At 44.9% G+C, this 15361-nt stretch overlaps 1 protein-coding gene across 1 annotated transcript; it reads left to right on the plus strand.

The window, feature by feature from the left end:
- The first annotated feature begins 569 nt into the window (after nucleotides 1-569).
- LOC141212368 (uncharacterized) lies at nucleotides 570-13422 on the plus strand. Its single transcript, XM_073664921.1, has 6 exons — nucleotides 570-785; nucleotides 5134-5231; nucleotides 5310-5388; nucleotides 6089-6186; nucleotides 6308-6425; nucleotides 11459-13422. The coding sequence occupies exons 1-6, from the start codon at nucleotides 701-703 to the stop codon at nucleotides 13420-13422; spliced, it is 2442 nt and encodes an 813-aa protein (XP_073521022.1). The 5' UTR covers nucleotides 570-700.
- The last annotated feature ends 1939 nt before the right edge of the window (nucleotides 13423-15361 follow it).

A 15361-nucleotide genomic window follows, 5' to 3' on the forward strand; every position in this document is an offset into this window, starting at 1 on the left:
GAGAGGTGACTGCTGGGACATTATACAGGACAGCACTGGAGGATTCTGGGTGATGACCGGAGAGGTGACTGCTGGGACATTATACAGGACAGCACTGGAGGATTCTGGGTGATGACCGGAGAGGTGACTCCTGGGACATTATACAGGACAGCACTGGATGATTCTGGGTGATGGCCGGAGAGGTGACTGATGGGACATTATACAGGACAGCACTGGACGATTCTGGGTGATGACAGGAGAGGTGACTGCTGGGACATTATACAGGATGGCACTGGAGGATTCTGGGTGATGACCGGAGAGGTGACTGCTGGGACATTATACAGGACGGCACTGGAGGATTCTGGGTGATGACCGGAGAGGTGATTGCTGGGACATTATACAGGACGGCACTGGAGGATTCTGGGTGATGACCGGAGAGGTGACTGCTGGGACATTATACAGGACAGCACTGGAGGATTCTGGGTGATGAGCGGAGAGGTGACTGCTGGGACATTATACAGGACAGCACTGGAGGATTCTGGGTGATGAGCGGAGAGGTGACTGCTGGGACATTATACAGGACAGCACTGGAGGATTCTGGGTGATGACTGGAGAGGTGACTGCTGGGACATTATATAGGGCAGCACTGGAGGATTCTGGGTGATGACGGTGTCGTTGTCAGGTTCCTATAAGGTGTCAGGACGTCGCTGTCTATCTCTCTATGGAGGAGTGGGAGTATCTAGAAGGACACCAGGATCGGTACCAGGAGGTGATGATGGAGGAGCTCCGGCCTCGGACATCACCAGGTGAGAGGAGACTCTTGTTGGCTCCGGTGGATGTGATGACGTCTCTCGGCCTCCTCCTATAATAGATGATTTTTCTCCAGACTTGCTCTGGTTTTCTCTACATTTTCTCACAGCTTTCATTCCCTGATTCTTCTCTTCTGATCTGTGAGTCGCGGTTTCTCCGCTGTCGTTTTCATCAGTCTTGAGTCTTCGTCCTCGGCGGCTTCTTTCAGAATCTTTCCCCTTCCTTAGAAGGTCACATTTTGTCTGCAGATTTCCCAATGGAATTTTTCATAAAGTCCCACATTCAATATAACAGTGGATTGTCCTTTGCTTTCCTTATGAGGAGGTCAGAGTTCTCGTTAAGTTCTTTCACAGCTCGTTGCTCTGATATCATTAGATTATGATATTTCTGTCCTTGAAATTTTGTGTTCCTTTTTAATGTAAGTAGTTCATCTTCAATCATTTCCTAGAAAACATCCAAGACCGGTGGACGAGACTTGACCGGATAGTAATAGAGATTTTTTTATAACAAACGATTGAAAGTAACTGTCTGTTGTGTTGAATCGCTGGAGTTTTATGATCAAGAAGTGAACTCTGTTCATCAAAAGTTCCAGTTCTATTGGGAACATCATCATGAGAAACTTCTTGTAACGAGTTCTCCATGTTCTCATTCTGTTCATTGACCATGAAATGACAACGCAAAGTGAAAGTTCTCACAAACTTATTCACATCTAATAAAGTTCTATGAACGTCAAACTCAATTGTCGGGGAGAAGGTTAAGCCTTTGGATAGAACTGTAACTTCAGCCTCTGTTAATTACTGTCACTAAAGAGATGAAGCGTTTTCTTCAAAGGCCTAAAAATATATATTTATTATTAACAAATAAAAAAAAAACATATAGAGGAATACCATATGTATTCATATACAAATACAATATATACGAAAAGTGAGGTACAAGTTCAGGAAGAACAATGGTGGTATACCTGGATATAACACTTGGTGTACTGCACTGCTACATCTAAGGCCCAGACCAAAGGTGAAATTATCCTATTAAGTAAATACGAAATATGGGTCCAGTTATATGTTAGAGAGTATACTAATGCGTAAAGGTCCATAGCATACATCACATAAGTAATATATAATATCAGTTATTTATATCATTAGAATGAAAAAGTTTCTGACTAGAGAAACACTATCACAAGTAAGCATTATACCTCATAGACATAAAGGGTATAGTAATAAACATATAAAGTGATAGGTTCAGTCAGTATGCTGGGCAAAGGTGATACAAATAAGCATCAACAGACCAAGTGCAATAGGACACAATAGATAGACATAATGGTAATGTTACCAGCAGTGCAGGAAACCAGGGACCCAACCAGCAAAGGCTAAACAGACAGCTGCCGGCTGATATTAATAGCCTGGGAATTGGATATTGTCCCCCTCCCAGTGCAAGAACACCAGCACTCAGCTGCCCAAGAATTGGCGCATCCATAAGATGCACCATTTCTGGCGCCTAGCCTCGGCTCTTTCCACTTGCCCTGGTGCGGTGGCGAGTGGGGTAATACTATTGGGGTTGATGTTAGCTTTGTAATGTTTGCTGACATCGAGCCCAGGGGTTAGTAATGGAGAGGCGTCTATAAGACACCCCCATTACTAACCCCGTAAGTTTAGTTAAAAAAGCACACACACAGAGCAAAGTCCTTTAATTGAAATGAACACTCCTAGACCCTCTTTTACCCTTTATAAAGATCAAATTAAAATACAAAATAATCCTCACCTGTCCGCAGATAATCCTTATGTGATGCTGTCCAACAAAAATCCCCAGCCGTGCTACATCTGGATTGTTTGATGTGACCGCTCAGCAAGCCAGTAGCGTGAGAATGCTCCTGCAGTGTCTAGCGCTGCTCTGACTAAGGTCACCGGAGTTCGTAGCCGATGAGCTCTGGTCACCTTACTGACGTCACTGCTCGCTGCACTGACCAGTGTGTCCTGGCTGGCGTGCTGAGCCATCGCTCAACACACCATACAGATGTAGCAGAGCTGGAGTTCGTCACGGGACATCATCAGTATGGATTATCTGCTGACAGTTGAGGATGACTTTGTTTTTTTTTTATTTTTCTTTGGATATTATTAAATGGGTAAAAGGGTCGGGAAGTGTTTTGTTCAAATAAAGGACTTTGCTCTGTGTGTGTGTTTTTTACTTAAACTGATGGGGGTTAGTAATGTGGGTGTCTTGTAGACTCCTCTCCATTACTAACCCTGGGCTTGAGATCAGCTGACATTACAAAGCTGACATCAACCCCAATATTATTACCCCATTTACCACTGCACCAGGGAAAGTGGGAAGAGCCGAGGCTAATGGATGCGCCATTTTTTTGGCGGCTGCAGGCTGATGTTATTAGTTTGGGAGGGGGTACAATATGCATGGCCCCTTCCTAGGCTATTAATACCAGCCTGCAGCTGTCTGCCTAGCCTTTTCTGGTTATTAAAAATAGAAGGGGCCCCCACATCATTTTTTTGGGAGGGGGTCACCCCTTGTTAATAACCAGTAAAGGCTACGCAGATGTTAATATTAATCCCCTGGGAAGATCTATGTATATTAATGTTTATTACCCGCTTCCCAGACTATAAGCATCAGCTGTCCGCTTTCCCCCTTTGCTTTTTTCACTTTAAATTCTTTAATTATTAGCTAAATCCATGTACAGCAGCTCCACACGCCCTGCCCTGATGATATATCTCACTGACTCATTTCTATCTTTCTAGATCTATAAAAAAAATGTTTTATTAGTTAGAAAATTAGCCTGAAATGTCAGAGAATGACCGTCTGTAAAAGCTGATGTTATAAACGCGTTTGATGCGGATGTCATACAGATGCGAGACAGGTGAGAGAAGTCGCATCGTACTCGCAAGACAATCATCCTACTTTTCAGGAATATCCGACCAATTTTATTTCAGCCGATGAGTGCGATCCCTTAAATGCGACATGTTAGTAACGGCTGATTGACGTCAAACTGGCCATAGATATAAGTATTGGGGAGCAGGACTGCAGACTTAAAATGCAAAAGGGGGAGAACGGAGGAAACTTAAAATTGGTTTTGTAAATTTTGTTTGAAAAATAAGAAATTGCTGATTAAACTTTTACCAAAAAAAATAAATCTGATGTGAAGTAGACATGTGGTAAATGTTAGTTATACCATACACAATAGTTAATACATATCTGGTTAAAAGGCATAAAAATTAAAAGTCCAACATTTTTTTTGTAAAATTTTCGATATTTTCATAAATAAACGCAAAAAAAAAGCCAAATCCTAAATTTACCACTAACATGAAGCACAATGTGTCACGAAAAAACAGTTTCAGAATCAGCGGGATCCGTTGAAGCTCCAGAGTTATTACCTCCATAAAGTGACAGAGGTCAGAACTGTAAAAAATTGGCCCGGTCAGGAAGGTGAAAACAGACGCGAGAGTGACGGGGTTAAAGGGATGTTTGTTCAGAAGAATATGTATTATGGAGCTTTTCTGTGGAGTCAGACCAGACAATCTCTCCTTGGCTCCCCGTGTTCATCAGTAAGCGCCCATGACCCCGGTGCCGGCTCTCTAGTTGTCCTTTCTACACATTGATAGGTGCTAACCGCTGCGTACCGGTTGCTCCCCACAACACCGTCCTTCCGGGTTCTGTGACTTCATCCGTCAGCCGTACATGTGCCCTTTTTTCCTCCTTCAGAGACAAACGCAGATCTTTTTGCGCACTTGCTGCCTATTTTAGTGTTTATATCAAGGCGGATGTTGAGATTTATCTCTATTTAAAGAAGAATAAGAAAGCGGTAACCCGTCTTTTAATAGAACGGAAGGTTCTCTCCTCTTAGTGATCCCAGAGGATCCTGTCCAGGAGGGAGGCCGTGTCCTCATGGTGACATCATGAGATCTCAAAATACAATCACTGGTAAATGGTCACCGTCCTTCCCCCAATCTCCATACAGTGAATTAGGAGAGAAGAAACCGATGGATGGAAATGTGGAGCTTTCTCCAGCTCCTCTGTGGTTCCATCCCTGGAAACGAAACTTGGAGAAGTTGTGTTTCTTAGTACGGCTGCTCCATCTGACTGACGAGGGTCTTCTCTGTCCCTCTCCTCAGGGTCCTCATCCTCCGAGTGCAGAGCAGAGAGCATTAGGCTTTGGCCTCGCTGATTATCACTTCATACTTGAGGCCACAATGTGCTGGTTCCTTGGTACCGGTGGTGAGGACCACAACAATGTAATTTATTCCCTGATACATAAACATAGAATTACTAGTTCTGAGAGACGAGTCTCATATATAGACAGATACACGGCAGGTCATGTATTCAGTCTGTGTGTCTCCACAGATGGATCCAGGAGGAGAAATCCACCAGAGAGATGTTCCCGTCCTCTGTATTCACAGGACTGTCCAGAGGAGAATCACAACATCCCGGAGGATCATCAGGTAGATGACACTGAAGTCCCCACAACAACGGACCATGAAGTGATGGGACCTGAGCTCATCTTACATTTTTATTTTTAGGGTGAAGATCTGGTTGATATTAAGGTTGAGGTTATACATGGAGCACAAGAGGCGATCGCAATATGGGCCGATCAGCAGGGTGAGGAGGGAGACTGTCATGTCTGTTCTGTGGTCACCTACTACTACTCCCATAATTTCATCATAACATGTGTGGTAGATCGCTCACACGGAGGTAGACACAGGTACACTGTTTCTTTAAAAACTTCTCGTTGGTTTATTAAAATGCAGCATAAACCAACACTGAGTCCATAAAAGAAATCACGGCCCTTTGGCCAAAAAGTTCTCGTTGGTTTATTAAAATGCAGCATAAACCAACACTGAGTCCATAAAAGAAATCACGGCCCTTTGGCCAAAACAGGAAACAAAGCAAAATAATAACACAAAAGCACAGTCTTTGTGATAGCAGGGATCCACCTGCTGAGAGTTCAGCAACTCCACTTGGTTCAAGAAAAACAAACACAAGATCCTCTCTGGAGCTAGCTTCTCCAGACACTGAACACTGAATGCCTCAGTAGGACTTGTATTTAAATCAAAGACCACACTCTGAGATGGAGATATGGTGAATGACCTCCCACCCTTCACAATGATCATTCACAAAAAACACTCCCTTTTAACATGGAAGTTTAACCTCTTTAAGCAAATAACATGTTGGAGCAAATTTCATGGTTTCAATTCACAGAAGCTAATAGCCTCCATGAAATATATCTTCCCTCTATCACTTTACCAGTGACTTTGCCACACATGACACAATCTATTCCGTCACTGTGTGTTTCCTACAGATGGATTCAGGAGGAGAAATCCACCAGAGAGATATCCACGTCCTCTGTATTCCCAGGACTGTCCAGAGGAGAATCACAATGTCACGGAGAGTCATCAGGTAGACTGTGCTGAGCCCTGTACCGGATCTGTATATAGGGGACATTTCTGATTGAGGTCATAGATGTCACAGATTTTCGTGGTTTCTTGTATTGTGCTGATTGTTACATCTGATATATCAGGAGGAAGATCCAACTAAGAATAAAGTGAAGGACGAGACAGAAGAAGAAGCGATGACGGGGGGGGATCAGCTGTGTGTGAGTGACGGGAAGGAGGAGATTCCGGTAGATGTTTCCACAGGTATGTAATAATGACCGGCGTGTGATGATGATGATGATGATGACCGGCGTGTGATGATGATGATGACCGGTGTGTGATATTGTATGAAGTCTCCGGTACAGTGAAGCTTTATCCGCTGTCCTCATCACAGCAGAAGCGTCCGGTGATGGCGCGGCTGCTCCTGTAGAGTCCGGCTGTTCTCTGATGAATACCGGGGCCGCCTTCACACCTCTTCTTTATGATTTAGGAATCACATATTAGTTTTCCTTCACCTTCTATAATATTCTTTCCATCCTTTACGTCCATATTTTCCTTACACAAGTCCCTGCTGTCATATAAATGACCGAGCTTGTGCTCCAGGTTATGAATCTCCCTGTCCTATGGATCTCGGGGATGTAGCAGCCTCTGCCTGGTGCTGACGAGTGACGACACATGTCACATGTAGAGTCGTCCTACCTGTCGCCTCTGTTTGCCTCCCACTGCCTCCTACACTGAGGCCGGCGTTCTGGTCCCTCCTCATCCAGGCCGACTGCCCGGTGGCATGAAGACCCCTATGGTAAGTCAGTAAGTGCCATGCTATGGAGGTGTGGGTCAGACATACTGCTGTCGTCCCTCTGCCACTATGGAGGCCATCTTGGATGTAGGAGGACCAGAACACAGGTCTTAGTCAGAGACAAGCGGAGGACACCAGGTAGGTGACAGTACATGACAGATGTTTAGTCCTCTGTGCCGGGTGGAGAATTGCTTCATCATAAAAGGGATTAGGAGCTCGTATCTACAAACAGCTGCGATGGCCGCATCTAGAGTTGTCGTTATCTTACATCATGTCGGTTTTTGAGATCTAGTTCAACCAACGTATAAACATGGAGACTAAATACTACCCAGAGGGGGCGCCCTTCACCATGCACGGATTATATCCCCTGTCAGCGTCTCATTTATGGTGAATCTTGTAATATGGAGAGATTCACTATATGGAGAATAGTATTGGGCCACACGCATTAATCACTGCATTCTGGCTTCTCCTTCAGGCCCTGTTGTCCCCCCGGTGTATAACATCCAGCCCTGTCCCACCCCCCAGTATATAACATGTGGCTCCTCGGTGTGTATGGGTTACAATTTCAACTGCTGGGTATATAGATCCTGGGGGGCATACTCAGGGGGTGATATGTGCTGGACAGGCCAGATGTTATACAGGGGTTATATTCACAATAACCAGGGTGTACTTTATTATAAGAGCACATTGTGATTTTGGGAACGTCCCTTTAGAAGAATCTTCACTCTCGGTCTCTCCAGACAAACAAGATGTCGTCTAGGAATCGTCCCCCCATCTGAGCCTCTAACGTGAATAAATAATTCTCTTTCCAACAGTGAAATACATAAATTACCAAAAGAAGGTGAGAAGACGTCCTCATCCAGGTTCCGAAAGTTTTAAGTTTTTTTGTTTTTGTTTTTTACCAATAAATTGGATGAAATTCTTTTTCCGACAAGAATTGTTACCAAAGAAAGAAACTGCTGCTCAGATTCCCGGCCGTTCCTCCGACATTTATGAATGACATGATAACCGGGTGTCACCGTTCTCCATACATGTGTCCCCACACTTCTGACACTCAGCTCTGATTGGACAATGTAGGAGAACAATGGTAACGCCCAGTTGTCAGTATTTCCTTACATTTATAGGGTGAATAGCAGAAGAACTGCGCAGCTTAGTGACCAATAACATTATGACTCCGGAAATGAGAGGACGAGAAAGTGAAAAAAAAAATAAAATAATGTATCTGTAAGGCCGATAATGGGGGAAATGATTTACAGATAAAATGACCAAACAACTTACAATCCTAGAATGTTCTGGTTGGAGGGGACCACCTCCAGGGTCCCCGTATCCAGCCCCCTGCTCAATGCAGGACTCACCATCTCAGACAGATGTCTGTCCGGCCTCTGTTGGATTGTTTCTTCCATTCTTGATGGTTTATTTCTCATTACTGACCTCGCTGTATGAGGAGCTTTTTTGTGGGGGATGAGTTGTTTTTCTCATCTTGTTACTTTATCATCTTTATTCTGCTGTTATTTTTTAGAATTTTTCTCTCTTCATGAGCTGCACAAGTTGAGTGATAAAACGACCGTCCACCCTGAGACTGAGGCGTGACTATACGGTTATCATATATAGACTCCCTTCCTTGTGTCCTCCATTTGCCTCCTGTAACGGTGAACCGATGGAGGAAACCTGGCAGTTCCTAATAATAAGGCGCTTACACACAGTCTCCATACAGCCGGTCCCAGAGGTTTCCCGGCTTCCATCTTTTCACCACTGTACAGTGATCTGGACTTACGGCACAGACACCGGGGCGGCTCCACATAGTAGTGCTGGCTGGTAGAGCGAGCTGGCAGAAGAAGGTCGACATGTCAGATCGGACCCAAAGATGGCAGGTGCTAGACAATCAAGAAGCGGGACGAGGTCAGAATCAGGAAGCCGAGTAAGAATGGTCCTGTAGATGGAGGCCTAAGTCATCCCGGGGTATTATGGAAGCCAGACAAGGTTACCAAAGACAAACAGGAGCAATGAAAGCAGGTGCAGAATACATCTGTAACTGGTGACGCCCCGCAGACTGCTGGGAGATTAATAGGATGTGGCGCTGCCCCATAGGTCACAGCACAGGAAAGGCAGGGGCGGGTGGGGTAGACGTATTACTGCCCTCCCCATACCACTGCACTGGCCATCCTGGAAGCCGGGGGAAGGGACCACCGATCTGAGGGGGCAGCGGAGGGCAGAGGACCCCATAGGGGACTGTACAGGGAAATGTGTAGAGTTCAGTCCCGGGGTGGAGGGTCGCTGTAACTGCGGTAATACAACTAATCCAAGCCAATAACAATATATTTATTTCATTTTCTTTTAGGACTTTTCTACAATAAATACTTTGTTTCTTTTCAGACATTTTTGTGTTACCAAATCCTGGCGGCCATAAACCATAAGCGATGTATTGTTACATGGTGACAGTATTCCTCATTGTTCCCATATAATATACACAACGTCCTGATCAGTCTTTATTACACAAGAATAAGAGGAATAAACTTCATGAATTGTAAGAATAGACGAGATGGAAATAGGAGACTTTGTCCCCGGAGTCTCCACAGAAATCTGCGTATTTCTTCTTCCGTCTCAGGATTCTCGGTTCCGGGGTAAAATCTCTATTCAGTTAGGAAACATTGTTCCATCACTGAGATCGGAGGTGACGGCCGCTCCTGATAAGATTCTGTGTAGGGGGAGGGGAGAGGAGGGCGGGGCTAGAGGCCGAGCTCCTCCCATCTACATGGACTCTGACCAGTAGTGACCGTCCTCTCCTATCTCAGTAATGGGACGCGTACACCCGGCGTCAGAGGCTCAATGCAGTGAGGAGGAGAAGCCGCGCGCATGCGGTAGGTTTGTCATGTTCTCAAGACCCCAAAGCCGTGATGACATGCTAAGTGGGGCGACTACTCTGGGGTCACGAACGCCTCATCGACAAGTCAAAGGCCTCATTTACATATCATAAACTTTAGAAATACAGTACTTTTTCTAAAGATCTGTTTGTGTGTTTAATGTAATAGAGATGTTAGGCGGAGAGTTTATATCTGCAGACACAGCTGCTGCGGGTTCTGGGGGCACAGGGAACGGACAGTTTCCCTTTAAACATAATTTTTAAGGACATATATTTAGTGTTTTGGGCCGGGGCGGATGTATCACATGTGCAGTAGGTTCAGCTGCATATAGGACAAGTAATGTAAGGAGGCTCCAGGGGATAAGGAGGATCCGTGGTGTAGGGAGGCTCCAGGGGATAAGGAGGATCCATGGTGTAAGGAGGCTCCAGGGGATAAGGAGGATCCATGGTGTAGGGAGGCTCCAGGGGATAAGCAGGCTCTGTGGTGTAGGGAGGCTCCAGGGGATAAGCAGGCTCTGTGGTGTAGGGAGGCTCCAGGGGATGATGAGGATCCGTGGTGTAGGGAGGCTCCAGGGGATAAGCAGGCTCTGTGGTGTAGGGAGGCTCCAGGGGATAAGCAGGCTCTGTGGTGTAGGGAGGCTCCAGGGGATAAGCAGGCTCTGTGGTGTAGGGAGGCTCCAGGGGATGATGAGGCCCCGTGGTGTAGGGAGGCTCCAGGGGATAAGCAGGCTCTGTGGTGTAGGGAGGCTCCAGGGGATAAGCAGGCTCTGTGGTGTAGGGAGGCTCCAGGGGATGATGAGGATCCGTGGTGTAGGGAGGCTCCAGGGGATAAGGAGGATCCGTGGTGTAGGGAGGCTCCAGGGGATAAGGAGGATCCATGGTGTATGGTTGTTAATAGGGGACATGGAGGCCCATTTGCACTACAGGTTGCTCACATACTGGAATCGTTCCACTTTCTACCTCTGTAGATTTTTCTTCTCAGACATTGGGAGAAGGACTCCCCTGGGTCCTGTAATTAGGAATGTGTAAGAAATAGACATTTCTCCCATGTAATAAAATTGTCAAACAGTCGCAAATCATGCACACGGGAGGGATTCAACCATATCACCGAGCAGCTGTAAATACTCGGAGCTCAGCCCGAGCATACTCGGCGAAAGGGTTAACAGAACATACTCGCTCAACACTAGTCCTTAGGCATACTGTGGACATGATTACGGCGGCCACCTTTATGAGGCCTACCTTTGTGATTAGTCAGTCTCATTTGCATGCAGTAATGTAAGATTAAAACTCCATTTTTAATTGCGTGGACACTTTTCTACACTGAGGGCATGATGGGAAGCTTGAGAGAGTGAAATAGCACTGGTGGTACATTAAGGGGGTAAATCCTGATGACAGGTTCCCTTTAAGAATTGTCTATTTGCTGTCTAATCTCTGCCACCCCTGACTTGTGCCAATGTCACCAGTTTATAAGTGTCATTCACTTTACCCGTCATTGTGTTAATGTTATGGCACGTAGTTGTCCTTCTTATTACCGGTACTTTGACTGACGAGGGTCTTCATTGTGAGATCCAGAAAATAAATGTGTAAATCTCTTTGGATATGATTTTTTTAACAACACAAATCTATCTTTCATTCTTACAGGAAATCCTTGTGAGAATAACGGTTTATCACTAAATTGTAAAAAAGAAGCTATCAGGAAGCACTCTAATGGAGAAAACCTCATCACCCTTCCTGCACCTCCTGGACTTCACAGCACTTCACCTTCTTATAATCCTCCTGATCATGAGGAACCCTCTCCTGAACAATCTCACATTGTTACCACTATTCCAGGTGACACAGTGGATTCAAGATTTCAGTGTGACAAGCAACTTACAAAAAGCTCAGATTTTTTAGCACACAGAAAACACAAAGGTATAAAGTCATACTCCTGTTCAGAATGTGGGAAATGCTTTACAGATAAAGGGACTCTTATTAGACATCAGAAAACTCACACAGGAGAGAAGCCGTATTCCTGTTCAGAATGTGGGAAATGCTTTACATATAAATCAAAATATGTTATACATGAGAGAATTCACACAGGAGAAAAGACATTTTCATGTTCGGAATGTGGGAAGGCCTTCACAGGTAAATTAAGTCTTGTGTTGCACAAGAGAAGTCACACTGGGAAGAAGCTGTATTCATGTTCAGAATGTGGGAAATGCTTTACAGATAAATCAAGATTCATTATACATCAGAGAATTCACACAGGAGAAAACCCATTTTCATGTTCAGTATGTGGGAAATGCTTTAATGATAAAAGGACTCTTATTAGACATCAGAAAACTCACACAGGAGAGAAGCCATATTCATGTTCAGAATGTGGGAAATGCTTTGGATATAAAGGGAGTCTTATTAGACATCAGACATTTCACACAGGAGAGAAGCCGTATTCATGTTCAGAATGTGGGAAATGCTTTCCAGCTAAATCAAGATTTATTATACATCAGAGAATTCACACAGGAGAGAAGCCATTTTCATGTTCAGAATGTGGGAAATGCTTTACAGATAAATCAAAATGTGTTAGACATGAGAGAATTCACACAGGAGAAAAGCCATTTTCATGTTCGGAATGTGGGAAATGCTTTACAGATAAATCAAAATGTGTTATACATGAGAGAATTCACACAGGAGAAAAGCCATTTTCATGTTCGGAATGTGGGAAGGCCTTCACAGGTAAATTAAGTCTTGTGATGCACGAGAGAAGTCACACTGGGGAGAAGCCTTATTCATGTTCAGAATGTGGGAAATGCTTTCCAACTAAATCAGATTTCATTAGACATCAGAGAATTCACACTGGAGAAAAACCATTTTCATGTTCAGTATGTGGGAAATGCTTTACTGATAAAAAGACTCTTAATAGACATCAGAAAACTCACACAGGAGAGAAGCCATATTCATGTTCAGAATGTGGGAAATGCTTTGGATGTAAAGGGAGTCTTATTAGACATCAGACATTCCACACAGGAGAGAAGCCGTATTCATGTTCAGAATGTGGGAAATGCTTTCCAGCTAAATCAAGATTTATTATACATCAGAGAATTCACACAGGAGAAAAGCCATTTTCATGTTCAGTGTGTGGGAAATGCTTTATTGATAAAAAGACTCTTATTAGACATCAGAAAACTCACACAGGAGAGAAGCCATATTCCTGTTCAGAATGTGGGAAATGCTTTACAGAGAAATCAAAATGTGTTAGACATGAGAGAATTCACACAGGAATAAAGCCATTTTCATGTTTGGAATGTGGGAAGGCCTTCCCAGGTAAATGGAGTCTTTCTACCCATCAGAGAATTCACACAGGAGAGAAGCCATATTCATGTTCAGAATGTGGGAAATGCTTTACAGATAAAGGGAATCTTATTAAACATCAGAAAATTCACACAGGAGAAAAGCCATTTTCATGTTTGGAATGTGGGAAGGCCTTCACAAGTAAATTAAGTCTTGTGATGCACGGGAGAAGTCACACTGGGGAGAAGCCGTATTCATGTTCACTATGTGGGAAATCTTTTGTAAATAAATCGTATCATGTTAGACATGAGGGAAGTCATACAGGAAAGAAACTGTAATCATGTACACTGTGTGTTTTAAAATTTTTAATAAAATTGCTCAGAATAATGAGTACACCCCCTTTGATAAGTAAGATTGTCATTAATATCTCACTGAATACCAGAACAATTTCTAAAATTTTCCTTTCCCCCATGACCAGCGCCACACGAGAGAGGGAATTCACCCAATAAGGACAGGACAGGAAGCGTACTGAGTAAGAGGGCTGCACCTCTACCCCGCATCATTTTGGTTTCCTGTCCATGAGGGAACCTGAAGCTGAAGAATCAGGAGAGGAAAGTTAAAGGAGAAACTTACCCAGGCCTTGCCTGGAAGAAAGGCTCCTTGTCTATAGTGCCGGTGTCGGGTCCTGGAAGCGCCACCTCTGGTCACTTGAGGGCTCATGTAGATGCGAGCGGCGAAGTCCTTTTGGATGCCTGCTGGCCCCAACAATGTCCCAGGCTTGCGCATGTGCAGGACGCTCTGGGATTGGTGCGCCCTGATGAAGAGCATGCCAGAGACTTCTGACCTGAAGTGTTGGATTTCACTTCCAGGGGGTCTGGAGAAGGCATGTACAAGGGGGTGGGGGAGTTGCTGTGGCTGGTCCCTCTTTTAAAATCACGCCTGACTGCCAAAACAGTGGGTTTTCTCTGGCTCTCCTTCCCCACGTGATATGGAGGAACGGCAGTGCCAGGATCAGAGTTCACGCAGCAATGGCAGTCTCATGAGTTGCAGAAGTGACAGTACCACCAACCACGAATAATGGTGTGATTTGATCCAGCCTCTGAATCTGGTACATTATTAAATTCCAGAATGCTGACTGATCTTTGTGAAATTTCACCATGGTAATTAAGTCCCTTTTTCTTGTCTCTAATTACTAGGAACGACTTAAGAAATGTGGCACAAAAGAATAAGGAGTGAACCCTTTGTAGGGATAAGTTACCTGACTTGTGGCAGAAAAGACTCTGTGCAGATTGTATACAGAAAACCGCATGTGAAGAATCCACTAACTTCATGGATTTGAGATCCGTGATCAGGGCACAAGTTAAGAATTCCCTTGAGACCCTTATTCATAAAAAAAGAATAGAAAGGGAAGGAAGGGGTCCAAAAAATTATCACCTGATTTAGATGAATCTATAAAGTCAGAAGGTGAATGTGGATTGGATTCTTGTTCCTTTTCATTCTTTAATGGCGATACAGGGGGTAGGCCATGCTTTCCTATAAAAGTCGCAGATAGGTTGATTAAGGCTGTGAGAGCTACCATGGGCATCTCGGATGCTAAGACCCCCAAATCCATACAAGAGTTCATGTTTTGTGGATTAGAGCAAAAAAAAAGAGGCGCATATTTCTAATTAATGAAAAGATTCAGGCTCTCATTAAGAGAAAAAAACAAAGAGAAATGGTTCTGACGCGCCCCCTGGGCCTGTGTTGTGTAGCGTCGCGCACGCGGGGAATACCCGGAGCCGGATCTGCTGGGGATAGTAGTCCTCGTGGCGGTGACCCGGTCCGTGCCCAGGGTGTCAAACTAAGTGGCGGAATTAGTAGAAGTTGTTATAGTGTTCGACTACGCCACCCGTTGAATGCGGTTACGAAACCGCCGCTGCAGGGCAGACCGCTGAGGCCGGTGGTACAGTTGTGCAGCGTGGGTAGTATAACCCCCAACGGGAGGGGTATGGCCACAGGGCAGCGGACGTGGATGATGGGGATAGTGGAATTGCACGCAGGCACCAGGAACCACTCAGAGACGGTGCGGTGTAGTTCAGGGTCTTTACTGGTGGCAAAGGTAGACCCTCCCGGGAGTACTGGCTAGCGATCGGGGCCTGGTCAGTCCGTGAGCAGATAGGATCTCCCCTGGCCAGGCGGAGTTGTAGGCCTCCCCAACTAATTGTACTCTTCCTGGCTACCTTGCTAGAAGCGGGTAAAAGTAGCCCACGTCCCTGAGTGTGCCGTGTGGTGCTCACC

This window comes from Phyllobates terribilis, unplaced genomic scaffold (assembly GCF_046119375.1).
Source record: "Phyllobates terribilis strain yellow unplaced genomic scaffold, ASM4611937v1 Scaffold_171__1_contigs__length_4068163, whole genome shotgun sequence".
Taxonomy (NCBI): domain Eukaryota; kingdom Metazoa; phylum Chordata; class Amphibia; order Anura; family Dendrobatidae; genus Phyllobates; species Phyllobates terribilis.

Coding starts and splice junctions, on each gene's coding strand:
- LOC141212368 (XM_073664921.1), top strand. CDS start 701: ATGGAGGAGTGGGAGTATCTAGAAGGACACCAGGATCGGTACCAGGAG. Junction 786..5,133: donor CCGGCCTCGGACATCACCAG/GTGAGAGGAGAC, acceptor GTGTCTCCACAG/ATGGATCCAGGAGGAGAAAT. Junction 6,187..6,307: donor ATGTCACGGAGAGTCATCAG/GTAGACTGTGCT, acceptor CTGATATATCAG/GAGGAAGATCCAACTAAGAA.